The 16,186-nt window shown below is 39.2% G+C and overlaps 1 protein-coding gene across 1 annotated transcript; it reads left to right on the forward strand.

Annotated features, from left to right (window-relative positions):
• Positions 1–934: 934 nt before the first annotated feature.
• On the forward strand, positions 935–14,875 carry lzts3b (leucine zipper, putative tumor suppressor family member 3b). Its single transcript, XM_036213633.1, has 8 exons — positions 935–1,205; positions 4,424–5,374; positions 6,469–6,948; positions 7,024–7,191; positions 8,503–8,631; positions 10,254–10,445; positions 10,541–10,771; positions 11,839–14,875. The coding sequence occupies exons 2-8, from the start codon at positions 4,541–4,543 to the stop codon at positions 13,018–13,020; spliced, it is 3,216 nt and encodes a 1,071-aa protein (XP_036069526.1). The 5' UTR covers positions 935–1,205; positions 4,424–4,540; the 3' UTR covers positions 13,021–14,875.
• The last annotated feature ends 1,311 nt before the right edge of the window (positions 14,876–16,186 follow it).

Consider the following 16,186-nt stretch of genomic DNA (forward strand, 5'->3'; position numbering starts at 1 on the left):
TTGGTACTAGCCCAAAAAAGACGTTTATTGGTGTAATAATTGATGACACTTTTTCGTGGAAGACACATTTTGAAAATAGCCAAACGAATAGCAATTTTACACTAGCTGAAATGGTCTCTAAACCAGAATGCATTACATTTGCTTTAAAACTCTGATTGCTCCACACTTTCAGTGCTTTATAGAAATTTGGGGCACTACATATTTGGCTTATTTTTTGTATACTCTTGGACTTGGCCATCCTATTTAGCAAAATTATTTATCATGTAATAATGTAAAAATAAAAAGATGCTGGAAATTAAAACTAAACATATTTGTGATTGTCCTGCATCTTCTGGTGATTTTAACTTTAATTGTTGAGATTATTCTTTGAGGTAAATACTGTCAAGTGGTTACATATACTTTAGTATTTTTTGTTATATAAATTACTGTTGAGAGTAGTTTTAGCATATCAAACTTTTATGTAGTTTTTAAAATATTTTCTTGAAAAAATTCTGATATTTGTTTATTATATGTTATATTGTTTTTGCACTAACATTTGCACTATTTATTCTAAACATTAATAAAACCCTTATTATCACCACAAGAATACCAACATTTTAATTTTCCATATATTTAATGAAAAATTATTTTAAAAACAAGTTTTTTTACTTGCTTGAATTCTGCCTAATAACATATTTAACCTAAAATATTCCATTATTTAGAATAAATAGTATAACAAATGTTTCTTTTGTCATTTTTAAAGATAGAGTCATATCTTCGTCTTCTACTTGCTTTTTGTTTTGCTACACTTGTAATTAATTGAATGACTACTAATTACTCTTACCTGAGTAGTATTTTTGGTGAAGTAAGGCAGCTCGTGCTCGTTTGTGGGCCCTGCTCGGTCCCGTGGAAGTGCACTGGATGTTTGCCAAAAGGGGGCGTTTGTAACATGCAGCCAGAGGGGCGGGGCCAGAGGTGGGTGTGTGTCTCTCAGCTGATGCGCGTATTAACCGACCGACTCCATCATCAGCATCCGACGCTGACAGCATCGAAGACAGCATCCCTAATAGAAGCGAGCCACGGCCAGCGGCGCAGGATCATTCAGAACCTGGCCGAAAAGGACTGTGACGCTACCAAACTGTTTTGTAGGGCTGCCATCTTACAAACCGCCCAGCTGCAAAATAGTGAGTAGCCTTTGATGATGGACCGCCAGGATGCTACAATCGGTAAATCAAAGCTACTGCATGATACGTCGTCAATGTCAATGGCGCTTTGCATTTGAATCAGCCTTCATTTGGTGCGCTTTTTGTGTTCGGCGGGGGTCGCGCGCTGTGTTTTTGTCACGGGCCTAGCCGGGTTTTGTTTGGGAGCGCAGTGGATTCAGGGTTTGATGCAGCTAAAGCCGCCCTTGCCGCCCAGGGATGCAGAGAAAAGGGAGCGCGAGGGAGTCGTGAGGGGAGGGGATGGAGGCAGAGCAGCACATATATATACCCTCTGCATTTTACTACTACTACTATTCACCCAAGTGGAAGGGGATCGGTTGTAAATGGCCTGTAAAGGGGAGGTGCACTCATCTATTTGTCATCTTTTGTATTCAAAATCTAATGTAAATTTACCTGGGGTGTTGTTTACATCATCAAAGGTTATATGGGAGACGGTTCTCTTTGAAAACAGTTATTTTCTAATTATAAATGTAAGAAACATTAACTGGATCATGGGATGTGTAGGGAGAATTTGGGAGCCTACATGGGTTTTAAACCCAACTCAGGTAGCAAAACTGCATCCTGAACCCCTGCAGACCACATGAGAGGCGACACTACAATTAACAAGGGGATTTATGGCTCCAAAAACAGAGCAATTTTAATAGTTTGTAACTTTTTAGTTAATGTCGGTTTTATAAATGGGTCGTTCCAGAATCGGGGGGACATTTTACACCCCATATTTCAAGTAATTCTCACATAAAATACAAAAAATTGTAGTTTCTTACTAAAAGTGAGTTAGTCTGCAGACCAAATACTCAAATACCAATAGAAATGAATGCTTAAAATAGTTTTAAAAACCCAAATAAGTCTGAAGTACCCCCTAAAATTCAATTTTCCCATTGTTCCACCTCCCTAATGTCCAAATTAAATTGTAAACAGTTATTTAAAATTGACTAATTTGTCTAAATTTGATTAAATAAACAAAATATTTCAAATAATAACCATTATTCATGGAACAAATGTCCCACAGCAGGCACACAACCCTGTTATTATAATCTTTTTAAGGTGATTGAAGATGACTATAACAGAGAATCACATATTATTCTGGATATCATCAAACAGTTTTCCAAAAGACGTGAAGGGATCTTTTATATTTTAGATATTTTTATAACATAGTTAGCCTAGATTGATCACTCCATGCACACATATAATCAGAATAATTCAATTTTAAAAACATATTTTGTTCTCTCTGTCATTATAGTAACAGCTAAACAACTAGCGTTTACTCCTGAGATTGATCTAATATTAATGCACATTTACAGGGTTGCACCACGTTTTGCAAGCCAAAATATAATGTAAAAAATGCACAACTGATCCATAAACTAAGCTAAACAAGCATTTGACAGATTATCTAGCAGAAAAGTAAAGATACTTTTCCTGAATTTTGAACTCCAAATGCCCCCAGATTCTGGAATGATCCAAATATTATATCTATTTTGTATTTAAATTTTCCTAAGGTCTGCAAGTTTTAATATTTCTTTTTTAGATCTTCAGATCTAGAGAAGAAAAAGTACAAATTATGTCGGCTGCCCTTTTAAAAACAAAGTGTTGAAGTTGTTTTCAAGAATGTTGTTGTATAGAAAAACACAATGATGTACACTTAAATGTTTGTTTTTGAAAAAGATGATCTTTGTATAATGTCAAAAAATAAGTCGAATTAATTGTGTCACAAAAGTCTAGCATTTTAGGTTAAATTTTCCCACTTGAGTGAAGAAATTGGGTCATTTCAAGAGCCAAAATAGAAAAAAATAATCATCTTAGCAAATGTTGCGTTTGATCTACCTGCACTATTAACAGGAACTATTACAGACTTATATTTTTGAAGCCCTGATGTTGGAACTGTATTTTTGTAGTTTAAATATTGGGGTTTTTTTTCTTTTACTGTATCAGCTTCATAGATGCATATTTTGAACAGATTTCTGTGCTTGTGGGAGGATTTTGTTTTGTATTAAGAATGGGTTTCTAAATGAATATACACAGTTCCCAAAATGCTGCAGTGTTGTTATTATTATTATTTCCGCCTTGACTTTAACCAAACTAGCAGTACATTTAATTGGATTTGTGGTATAATTTAATATAATGTAGTCAAATTTTGTGTTATTTGAACACAAACGCATTAATATTAATATTGCACAAAGTTATCTCTTTGTTGTAATGCTTTGGTCTGCAGAAATCTTAAGGTTTTTAAAGACCCACTCCAATGACAGCTTTGTGTTTTTAGCATATACTTGTAGTATTTTTCTCATAATGAAGGACAGCCGTTTGAAAAAGCTTAGTTATACCTACAAACTACAATTAGCGGGCCATAAGCTCCCTGGTCTACTTCATCTGCTGCATCCACATGCAGACGAGTAGATCCACGTACGTCTTTGTTTTTCTCGTCCAAGCCTGACTCTGGCTCAATTCAGTATACCTCCAATATTTCTCACTATTTTTGTTGCTCTGGTAATGTTAGCTTGGGGTTGTGAGTAGCTGTAAGCTAGCAGGAGAGCAAATAAAAAAGGGATCATGGGAAAGCTAACTCCAATGGCCCTGCCCACAAGTCAGAGGCGAATTTCTAATGAACTACTGCCACCCTACAGAAACTATGTCCTAGAAAACGACAGTTTTTGGAAAAAAAATGCTAAAAACAGCATAATCATAATTAAAAGAACACTCGAAACGCTTTTAAAAGAAGTAAAAGAAGATTGGAGTGGGACTTTAACAAGTTTCAGCAAACTTATCACTAGTTTTGTTTGTGGGCTTTTGTTTTGAAAGGGATTAGACCTCTTTTTTTGTATCTACTAAGGCCAAAAAAATAAACCGAAGAAACAAACAGCCCTCATTAAATGGCTCTCTTCTCCAGTTCAGGTATGTGAACTAATGTAAAATCAGCCATTTTTTATGCATTAGAACTCTTCATCCCACCAAAAAAAAAAAAAGTAATCCGGAGAGTCCTCACATCACATTCAAACTCTGAACATACAAAGTCATTGCCATAATCAGGATCACGTTTACTCCTCATTATTCACTCACTTTGGTGTCCAGATTGATCAGTCTGACCTTTTCATTTTTATCATGGGAGGAGGACCATGTTGCCCCCGCCTGCTGGGCTGGAGTCTATTCTACATCTGTTACTGTGTAACGAGTATTATGCAATTGCAATATTGTTATAACTGCTTTCATTTTTCTGTGTTCTCTAGTGTGTGTCCCCCCACTACCTGCATTAGGTTGTGATGACCCACACTACTTCCAAATGTTTCTGTGACCCTCCCAAATCCTGACTCCTAACCTCTAATCCCTGACCTTTGACCTCCACTATGGGCAGTGTTGGCAGTGGGGTGGCAGGAGAGCAGGAGTTTGCCATGAAGTCCGTTGGCACCAGGACCACCCTGCCCAGAGCTCCTCCTCTCTCTCGCCGTTGCCCTGCCGACCGTAGCTGCAGTGCGGAGCGGCTGCCGCGCCCCCCAGCGACTATATCAGACGGGACGGCCTCTAGCGATGAACGAGGAAGTGTTAGTATCGGGACTGGGACCTGCACTGGAACTGACCGGCCTACAGAGACCATCTCCTCCACCAACACTGAATGTACCATGACCGCCCCCTCCAACAACAACCAGTTGGACTGTGGCAATGCAGCCGGCAGAAGGGACAGGGAGTGGGAGAGGCAGCGTGAAAGGGGCAGAGACCGGGATCGGGACCGAGACTGGGACCGGGAGAGGCTAGAGAGGGAGCGCGAGAGGGAGAGGAACCGGGAGAGGGAGCGAGAACGGGTGGAGAGGGAGAGGCTGGAGCGGGAGAGGGAACGGGAGCGGGAGAGGGCCAGGGAGAGGGAACGGGAGAGGATAGAGAGGGAGAAGATAGAAAGAGAGAGGGAACGAGAACGGGAACGAGAGAGGGAGCGGGAGAGGGAGAGGCTGGAGAACGAGAGGATGGAGAGGGAGAGGGAGCGGGAGATGCACGCGGCCGGCCTGGATGTTTGTGGGAACATTGTGGGTCGAGGAGTGAGCGAGAAGACCAGTGTTGGCGTGAACCACCACCATAACAGAGAGATGGCCGCCGCCAGAACTGACAGTGAAAACAATCTGGCTAGCCATAACCCTCCAAACCACAACCCACCCAAGATCATGGCGGTGTCAGGAAAACTGGAGCAGGTACTTAACCTCATTTTAAAATGGTAAATGGTGAATACTTACACTGAACAAAAATATAAACGCACCTTTACTCCTATTTCTCACGAGATGAACTTAAAGATCTGAAACAAAACACAACAATTCCCTCCAATCAAAACCAATACCGATGGTTTTCATAAATGCTGTGGATAAGATATCAACCTCAAAATCTCAATTGTTTTTAGTCAACATAATTTCTTTTGTAAGTTTCCCATAAAAACAGACTTAGGACAATATTTTCAATTGGATGGAAGCTAGTTTATTAAAATAAAAACTTCTTGAAATCACAAGTTAATGCAAAACAATCAATAAACCAAAAGAAACAAGTTACTATGATTCAAAAATAAATCAAAACGTTTAACGATTAAAAAAAAGCAATTGGTTGAAATATAAATAATTTGTAATTTTTTAGCCTTTAAATAGAACAATAAAAAACAAGAAACTTTCAACAAGTTTCAAACAAGAGTGTAAATATTGATATCTGTGGGCCAGTATTGATCTACTGATACCAACTTGAGATTGATACTATCGACATTGTGGATTGATCCACCCAGCACTGACATAGGCACAAACATGCCTTGAGATTCATTCTGATGCACCCACTTGGAGACAACTAGAAGTGTGCACGTTTTCCGCTTCACTTGCCTCGTCTGAGATGGCATCTGGCTCAATAGTTTTCCCAGACATGACCACTCAAAGAAAGTTTGGAGTTTCACCAAAATAAAGTTAATATCGTCTTTATTCTTTGTTCATTGGATTTATTTGCTATGGCAGAGAGTTAACAATTGAAAAAATACTAACTTTAGTATTTTCAACTAGTCTGTTTAACTTTATACTCTTGATGTTTTGTCTTTTAGCAATAGTTTACTGCACTAAAACTGTAAACTTACATCCTTTTAACCTTCTTTTTAGTAAACACTCTCCTTTTATACTTTTTTTTTTTTTAAATTTGTGCTTTTCTTTTGTTCGACACTTTAAATCATAGAATTTACCAATCAAACAGCCGCCACAATATACCTGAAGTTCAGCTTGTGTGTTGACTTGAGCTTTCTCTTGTTTTTCTACTGGCTTCACAGGCAATGCAGAGCAGCTCTGGTCTAGTTCGTCCATCTGCCTTCAAGCCAGTGGTTCCTAAAAGCTTCCACTCCATGCAGAACCTGGTGGGCCAGGCGGGAGGGGCCGGGGGCGAGGGAAAGGCTGAGGCCAGAGGTGAAGGGTTTGCAGAGGGCAGAGTAGGTAGGAGAGGCAGAGATGGAGGAGGAGGAGGAGCAGTAGACCCAGGGGAGGTGCCAGAGGCCCTACTCCTGGACCAGGACAGTCCAGTTAGGGTGAGCAGGAGTGAAGGAGGGGGGAATAGTATTGAAGTGGTTCAGGGAGGGATGTCAGATTCCGGGAGAAACTCCCTGACCAGCCTCCCCACTTACACCGGCTCGGGGTCAGGTTGTGGGCCCCCTGCAGTCCTGGGGCCGCTCAGTGCTTCAACCAGCCACATCAACAGGTTGGGCATGGCTGGGGCAGCTGCAGGCCTGGACAAGCTGGAGAAACCCGGCTACCAGGTACGGCTCCAATAGTTTTTTTTTTTTTGTTGTTGCCATATTTTTTGTAGCATCATCTTATCATCTTCTCTCCAGAATGGACTCAGTGCATCAGACAGTGGGCGGTCTTCCTCTGGGAAGAGCTCCTCCTCCTATCAGAGGCTGAGCCACCTGAGCGACGCCCCAGGACCTCTGCGCCCCTCTCCCTCCTCTGATGACATCATCCAGGACCTGGAAGACCGCTTATGGGAAAAAGAGCAGGAGGTTAGAGTTGACTAGATTGAGGAGAATTTAAGGATGTTTAATTTATAAATAAAAAAAAAAGTTGATACCGTGTGCAGGGGGCAGACTTACCATTGGGTAAACTTAGACAATTTCCTGGGGGCCCTGAGCTGAACACTTAATAAATGCGTCTAAAATATCTTTTATGCTCATTATTTTTTAACTCTGACAAAAAAAACACTGAAATGTGGGATTACATCAAAGATGGATCATGTGGAAATATTTTATTTAGTCCCGTCCCTCAGCATCAATGGAATATTCTACTCAATAGCAAGTTAGCTAGCAGAGGATTCTGTGATTACTACTAATAATAAGATAAATATATGTCCACTAACCTGTTAGATAATTTATACTCATTTCAGTTTGTATTTTGCGTATTTCCTGCTCAGTTTTGTACTCTAAGCATTGAGTTTTTAAGTGCTTATCAAAACATTTAAATTCTTGACATTGATTCTGTCTACTAGTGGACCAATGAAGAAGTTATTTGATGTTTTAACTTGGATAAGGATAAAAAAAAAAGAAAAAGATCAATACAACCACTGTACAGGGCCTGATTTTTATTTTTCTCTTTGTGTACCCTAACAAACTAAGACTATGTCTTAAGTCCCATCCTAAACCCTAGCTATTAAAAAAACTATATACTGTAGAGCAGGACTATCTAGTACCCTGGATTTTAAAAGAAATTTGGACACCTTGCTCTCTACTTTTCTTTCGATTTTTTTTTTTTAAATGCTGGTATGACGTCACCTAAAATACAAAGTGAAACTTTAATTAATATAAACATTTTAAGACATCTATGTATGACTCCACTTTGTTCTCAGGATGAAAATGTGGATAGTTTATTTATAAATTACATTTAAACACTTTTTTTTCGCAAAAATTGCTCGACCACAATGCATTGTGGTCTATTTTTGCTAATGTAGTGAGCGTCAATGGACACTGGTTTTTCCACAAATACTTTTGGGAAATTTCTAGCACACTCTATTTCAGAATTGTAGATTCAGACAGGACTAGAAAACGCCTCAAAAAGTTGTGCAACACAACTCAAAGGATGTTATGTCATTTGAGTAAGTCTGTGTTGTTAGTTTGCTCTTTAAATCATTTTTTTAGAAAATTGTATTGTCTGATTTTGATTGTAAAGTTGTTTTTTAACTTTAGTCAGTTTCATATTATTTAAGAGACCAATGTGGAATTTTCTTGCATTTCCAAAGGTGCCAAAAATGTTAAAAGTTACATTTATTCTGCTTTACCTGTTTTTCCGGCTGATGTTAATTCCCTCCACTTGTCCTCCAGGTGCAGCACATGCGCAGGAATTTGGACCAAAGTGAGGCTGCGATCATTCAGGTGTTTGAGGAGAAGCAGCGTGTTTGGGAGCGACAGATGGACGAGCTGAGGCAGAACTACGCTTCACGTCTGCAGCAGGTGACCTCAATACATACTTTCATAAAACAAGTTCCTCTTTTTTCCCCTTACATCTTTCCGGTTGTTGAAACCAACTTTGAAAAACTCCTAAATATATCAAACCCTTATATCTAAAAAAGAAGACAGAAAAAACGTTTTTTATTTTTAAAAATTGCAACAAAGCTTTTTGTTGAAGAAGAGTTTTTACCAGCTAATGCCAGAATCAACTCAAGTTTAAGCCTCAGTCAAGACAATTTCGTATGGACTGTGCATCATCTGCATTGCCTAAATTGTATCCAATTTTGATTATTCCGCCTTAAAACTGGTAACTTCAGACAAATTGTAAATCTTCTTTGACTTTTGCTGCTCCCTCATCATCTGCCTCCATCAAACCTTCCCTCACAGCAACCCCACTGGTGTCATCTACATCCATGAACCCCAACATCATTTCTCCAACATAATCACTGTCCAGAGGTGGGGATGTAATATTTTTTTGGCAAATTAGAACAGCAAAAATGGAAGAACAGAACAAACGAAAGGATCAAAAATATGTATTTTACATTAAAAAATATATGTAATTTAAGGGGGTCAAGATTTTGTTTAAAAATGTCATATTTGGAATGCTTAACCTTCGTCTTGTATTAAGGTCGGCACTGAAATGTCTCCGTTTTTAATTGCTTAGAAGAATCACTTAAAATAAATGTAATCCATCAATTTGTTAGTTTTTGCATTTTTTTCTTCTAAAAATCCAAAATGTCATTTATGGTGTTTGGGCCAATTTTGACCCAAACATATAAAATAACTATAAAGCAATAATAAGAGCCAAAAATTAAAATGTTAGTGGATTTCAGTCAACTCACTGACCTCCTCTCCCAATCATGTGACCTTCAGAGGATGCTCATTTATCCACAAAAAAGAGCAAAATAAACAAACTCGGGCATGTCCAGACACTCAAAGGTTTTTCTTTGATTTGGCTTTCTAATACTTGTGGAAGGTGTGAATTCTGTTGGTTTGATTTGTTGTTTTTTGTGTTCTAATATGTTTATATTAAAGTTCTATTGCTGACAAAAGATACATGTATTTTTCCATGTTCTTGAAGAAAATATGTATGAGTATGTATGTACTGACCTATGACGCAATGGAAGTTACTAGAGTTGATCATTTCATTATTGAAAAGTAGATAAAAAGAATTAGTTTCAGCGACGTGTTCTAAACCTCTGAGTAAAATTCAATTTACACAATAACCTTGTTTTATCTAAAGGATTCTCTTGAGATCATTTTCTGCTTTTATTGAAATCTAGAGGCATATGTATTGATTTAAAGGCCCAGAGACCCACAGAAAAAATTATATAACCAACATTTCCACAGATAAGGAAGCCTGACAAGATAACCAAGATATTACAAAAAATGTGGATGATAATACGGATTTTAGTGTATTTTAAAGCTGATTTGATACACGGGTCAACTCTGACCCATTAACAGAGAGGATGTTAACAGAAATATAACACAAGAGGAACACTTCTTATGGTTTATTTTAAAAAAAGACAAATTAGGCAATCGAGATACAAGTTAAAATAGATTTGTATATCAAACAGCATGAGTAGTTTGAAAGCCTCATGTTTCAAATGGATGCTTCTCCTCAGGTTACCCGTCGAGCTCAGCGCTCCCAGACTGCTCTGCAGGCCCAAATAACTCGCCTGTCCCAGGACAAGAGGAGGCTGCAGGAGGAGATGGCCGCTCTGCTGGCTCAGAGAGAGGAGCTGGAGAGAAAGTGTCTGGATTACAGGAAGGAGCAGGCTGACATCCTGCCTCGTCTGGAGGAGACCAAATGGGAGGTGAGCTGTTGTTACTTTTATCCTTATCATTCATAGAGATCACGTCAGAGTTCCTGATGTCGGTGCTGTTTAACGCTGAAGCTGTGGTGTTCCAGGTGTGTCAGAAAGCAGGTGAGATCTCGCTGCTGAAGCAGCAGCTGAGAGAGAGCCAGGCGGAAGTGACCCAGCGAGCTGGAGAGATGGTGGCTCTGAGAGGGCAGCTGAAGGAGCTCAACGCTCAGCTGAGAGAGCGGGAGGAGGTCATGCTGGGTCTGAAGGACTCCTACAGCTCCAAGTGTCTGGAGCTGGAAAAGTGTGAGGGAGAGCTGAGGAGGACTCTGTCTGAGGTGGGTTTTTAATCTGAAGAGAACAGAAAAGTACATTTCTCACTTGTCACCCATCAGTTAAAGACTTACTCCAATAAAAATTTAGTTTTTTTTTTGTGTTCAAAAAAGAGCGTTTTTGTTAGCTAATCTTAAAGACCACTGGGAACGCTTTTAGAATAAATCAAAAAATGATTGGAGTGAGTTTCACTTTCAGATTAGTAGCTTTATTTTGACAAAGACATGGCCTCCAGCAACATTCTAAACTGAAACTACAGCTTCATGTTTGTATTTTGGCAGTGTTGTAAGATTTGAATGTTGAATACACCTTTGCTTAAGTTTAATGCTTATCCTGATCTGGGATTGACTCCAGCACATTCCAAGAACATTCCTGAAGCATAAAGTCTTTATACTGAAGCCAAACCATTGCAACTACTTTACCTGTGAAAATTCACTTTTATTTCAAGACGTTTATCAACAGGAAATTATTGGTGGGATTAGTTATCAATAAATACTGACGTGTGATTTTCTTTAGAGGAATTGGTAGATATTAAATTGTCCAGGCTAGGACAAAGTCAGGAGTCAGCAAAAATAAATATGAATATGAAATTTACCGAAAGTTGGGAACTAAAGACATGTGGAATTAGGTCAGCTGGAGTCAAATGTTAAAGTTTTTTAAATCCAAAATAAACCAAAAACAACTTCAATATCAGTGTTTGGGAAAACATACTTTCCTCTTCAACTTTGATTATTGTTTTACATCTTTTATGTTGTAGATTTGCTCCCTCCTTGGTGTCATTACTCAGCTGTAAGACCACATTTCTGTCAGCCATAGCTATCAGACATATAGTCTCAAGTTTACTTTGTAATTTAAAGGTGTTTATGGTTAATTAAGTGAAAGCTAGGTGGGCGTGTAGACTCTCAATTATCATACTTGATGTTTTTACAGAAGTTGTAGGAATAGTAAATCACAATGAAGTAATGAGGAGGAAACAGGTTTTCTACAATCAAAATAGTTTGTTATATCCATTAGAAATGTAAAATTTGACATGTAATTTATTGTTGTTTTTCTGTTTATGTCTTCTGTCCAGGTGTCCATCCTGAGAGAGAAGCTGGGAGTATTTGAGGCGGAGGTGCTCAGCTTAAAGCGTGCTCTGAGTGAAGTTAGCAGAGGAGCAGAAGTCGTCGTGAGCCCAAACTTAGCTGCGGCGGGGCTGCTGCCACCGTGGGGAGCTGTGCACTGCCCACGAAACCCCTCTGAGCCCTCGACTAATTCCCTCACCCCCACTTCTGACACCCTGCTCAGTCTACAGAGCGATGAGGCCAAGGCTCAGAGGCAGGAAGCTCAAAGACAGGAGAGGCAGCAGCGTGAAGAGGCTCAGTGGCGGGACGTGCAGCAGCAGCAGCAGCGGCAGGACGCCCACATGCAGCAGGACATTCAAATGCGTCAGGATGCGCAGATCCGCCAGGAGGCTCACCTCCGTCACGAGGCGCAAATTCGCCAGGAAGCACAGCTTCGCCACGAGGCCCAAATGCGACAAGAGGCCCATTTACGCCACGAGTCCCAACTGTGCCAGGATGTCCACCAGCCCCAGAGGGTCCAGGAGGGTCACTGGGACGAAGCTGGAGAGCTGCGCCGGCAGCTAGAACAGCTTCAGGCTGCGCTACGCCTGGAGCGGCAGCAGCGAGAGCGACAGGCCCTCAACTTTGACCAGGAGCGCCACACGTGGCAGGACGAGAAGGAACGCGTTTTGAAATACCAGGCACAGCTGCAGCTTAGCTATGTGGAAACACTGCAGAAGAACCAGGCTCTGGAAAAACGCATGAGCCAGCTGGGATCCAAACAAACCACAACCTCCACCACCACCACCATCACCACCACCACCACCTCCCCCACGTCCTCCAACTCCCCACCTCATTCACAAGCTCTGTCACCCCTGTCTCCTCAGCTGCCTCCTTCCCTTTCTGGTCCATCTCCTCTTTCTGGTCCACCCTCCCTTTCTAGTCCTCCCTCCCTTTCTGGTCCATCCCCACTTTCTGGCCCACCATCTCTTTCCGGTCCCCCCTCTCTATCTGGTCCCCCCTCCATTTCTGGTCCACCATCTCTTTCCGGTCCTCCCTCCCTCTCTGGCCCCTCTTCCCTCTCCGGCCCGATCGCCCTGACCCTCTCCCCACCTTGTGAAGACCAAAAGGGCCCTCCTTCTCTCCACCAGCTCGCCCCTCCCTGGGCAGGACCCTCGCGCCTGGAGAGGATCGAGTCAACGGAGATTTAGAAACAGCTCTATGAAGAAAACAAGTGACAAGGCCTCTCAGCACTTCAACATGTAAAGACAAAAGAAACATCAAAATATATCAGTTCAGTCTGAACTACTTTTTAAAACAACTGTAGAAACTCAAAACAATAAGGGCCAACTGTTAAAAAAATAATCACTTAAATAGAAAAATGTCTAAAATATTTCAAGCTCCTTTTATTAGCTGCATCTTACATCCTCAGTATTCATGGATTCCATGATGGATTTAGGGAAATGTTTTAAAAGACAGCACTTACATATGTATTATTTAATGTCCGCGCTAGAAAAGAACAAAGACAATCAGGGATATTGTCAGAAACGATCAATGAAAACATAACACAGTATTTATTTATTGTATGTTTGTGTTACTGGTTATGTAAAAGTAGAATTAGTGGTCAGAGTGTGTGATGTTAGCTTCCATTTTTGGCCAGACAGCGCCTTACTCAATTTTTCCCGGCATGTATTAGTGAATAATTAATGCTGGGAACACATGAAATAAAAAAAAATGATGTGAATAATATTTTAGTGCTTTAATTATATTAAAAAATAAGGTTACCCATTACTGATAAAGGATGCTGATCTCAAAGGGCACATTTTCACTGATTCCTAATTTAGTTTTCAAGGCATTTCATGCTCAGGGTCAAACATAAATGACCTAACACATTATTAGCAGAGTTTATATTTTCTACTTTTGAACTTACATAGGTATATTTAGCCAATATTCAGCCCTAACTAAATAAAAAGTCAATTTTGGACATTTAAAAAGTTCTGCTTTTATTTTATATTATAGTGACTGGAAATGACCACTAGAGGGCGCCAAAGCTCCATTAAAGCTTTCCCAGCTCACTTTTAATTAGAACCTGAAAGGACACAAAAATTGAAAGATAACTATAATTGTGTCCTTGTGCTTTGCTAACCAAGAAATTTCAGAGAGCTGTCCCTATCCCCAAAGTGAAAGAAAATCATAGAATGTATATTATACTAGGAGAAAAAAATACTTATAATAGTTATAGATTGTAAATGTGTGTGTGCATGTGCGAGTGAACAAGAGGAAGTGTGTGCCAGCAAGTGTGTGCATGTGTCTACACATATGTAAAGCTTCAGCTTATGAGATTGAGGATAGAGGGACTAGTGGCAATACAAGGGGAGATATATTTAAAAAAAGGAAGGGGGTTTTAAGTACATAAAAATGTACATCAAAGCTTGTAAGACTGAAATATTTAATTGGGAGTGTGTGTATATCTTGGAAGATACTTTCTTCTATCTAGTTAATTTAAACACAGAAGGTGAGAAAAAAAAGTATTAAAAAAATCAGAGCGCAGAGTCTGCCTTTTCAAGGGGAACATTCAGGATCACTGCGATACGTAGTGTCCTTCACCCAGGTTATGATTTACAGTAGAATCCAATGTGAATATCATGGCTTTTATATGTGTTGTTTATGCCAGCATAAAAAAGATATTGCTCAAGAATATTAACTTATCTTTAAAGTATTACATAGTATTATCATCTTTATTACTGTTATTATATTATGGTGAACTGACAGCGAAAATATGTGCCATTTGAGCTTTCCTTTATGTGTTTTTTAACTGTGTAGATAGCCTGTTGGCTTACCATAATGGTGCAATCATAGCAACCTTGTCCAAAAATGATGTTCCTTTTGATGTAGGTGATGTAGTTACAGTATTGCATTGTTTAGAAAAACAAAATACCGCAGATTTTATACATGTTTTAAAAAATATTGTTTGCATTTATGTTACTAGTATTTTTCTGGCTTAATTCAATCTACTAATTTGTTAAAATTCCACAGAACTAATAAAGATATGTGAAAATTTCACCTTTTTTTGACTGAATGTAATCAATTGTTGTTGTTTTTGTTTTTTTTTATAGAGAGAAGATGATAATATTAACCTATAAGGAGATTATTGCACTCATTAACATTACTTTTCACTAACAATTTTTAAATCGGGAGACACTCAAGAAGTTTCCAACTACAGGCCCATAAGCCTTTTACCGGTTATGTCCAAAGCCCTTGAGAAAATAGTTTCTGAGCAACTCCTAAACTATCTGGAAGATAAAAAACTTTTACATCCTCTTCAATTTGGCTTTAGACCTAACCACTCAACTGAAACAGCCACTTGCTTTCTACTAGAACAGATTAAACAATCACTGGATAAAGGAAATGTTGTAGGGGCGGTATTTCTTGACTTGAAAAAGGCATTTGATACCGTAAACCACAATATCCTCCTTTCAAGACTTTAATCTTTTCATTTTTCAGAACGATCTGTGTCTTGGTTTAAATCTTATCTGCAGAAACGGGAACAATGTGTTATCATCAGTAATTGGAAATCTACGCTTCATGAAATAGAAACTGGAATTCCACAGGGCACCATTCTTGGCCCTATTCTCTTCAGCTTATACATCAACAGTCTTCCAGAAGTCTGTCACGACCTTAACATACAGATGTATGCTGATGACGCAGTAGTCCATGCTTCCGGTAAAAACTGTTGTACAGTCAGCCAAAAGCTAACCAATGGCTTAAAAAATATATCCACCTGGTTGGGGGAATCTTGTCTGACACTCAATACTAAAAAATCAAAGTGCATCTGTTTCTCCATAAAAAAAGCTACAACTAACTCCTTGCATGTTTTTGTAAATGGGAAACAGATTGATCAAGTGCCAGAAGAAAAATATCTTGGAGTAATATTAGATTCCAACTTAAACTTCAAAAGCCATATCAAGAAAACATGTAAAATTATCAGGCAAAACATTACTTGTTTCAAACTCATTAGAAAATGTCTCAATGATCTTTTCCCACCTGTCTTACGGAGTTATTGTATGGTCGCAAACACACCAAACCACACTCAAACCTGTGGAGAGACTTTACAATCGAGCTTTAAAGATTTTAGATTTGAAACCAATTCAATTCCATCACTGCCATATTTTATTAAAACACAAAATTTTAACATTCTCAAATTTTATCCATTTCAATCTTTTAAAAATTATTTTTAAATGTGTTAACGAATTAGCACCTAAACCCTCAAGCACTTTAATTTATAAACTAGAGAGTTCCAGCAGACCCACTAGAGCAGCCTCAAGTGGAAACTGCAATGTTCCCTTTCGCAAAACCTCTTTTGCTCAGTCTGCTCTC

The sequence above is a fragment of the Oryzias melastigma genome, linkage group LG9, assembly GCF_002922805.2.
Source record: "Oryzias melastigma strain HK-1 linkage group LG9, ASM292280v2, whole genome shotgun sequence".
In the NCBI taxonomy this organism is placed as follows: Eukaryota; Metazoa; Chordata; class Actinopteri; order Beloniformes; family Adrianichthyidae; genus Oryzias; species Oryzias melastigma.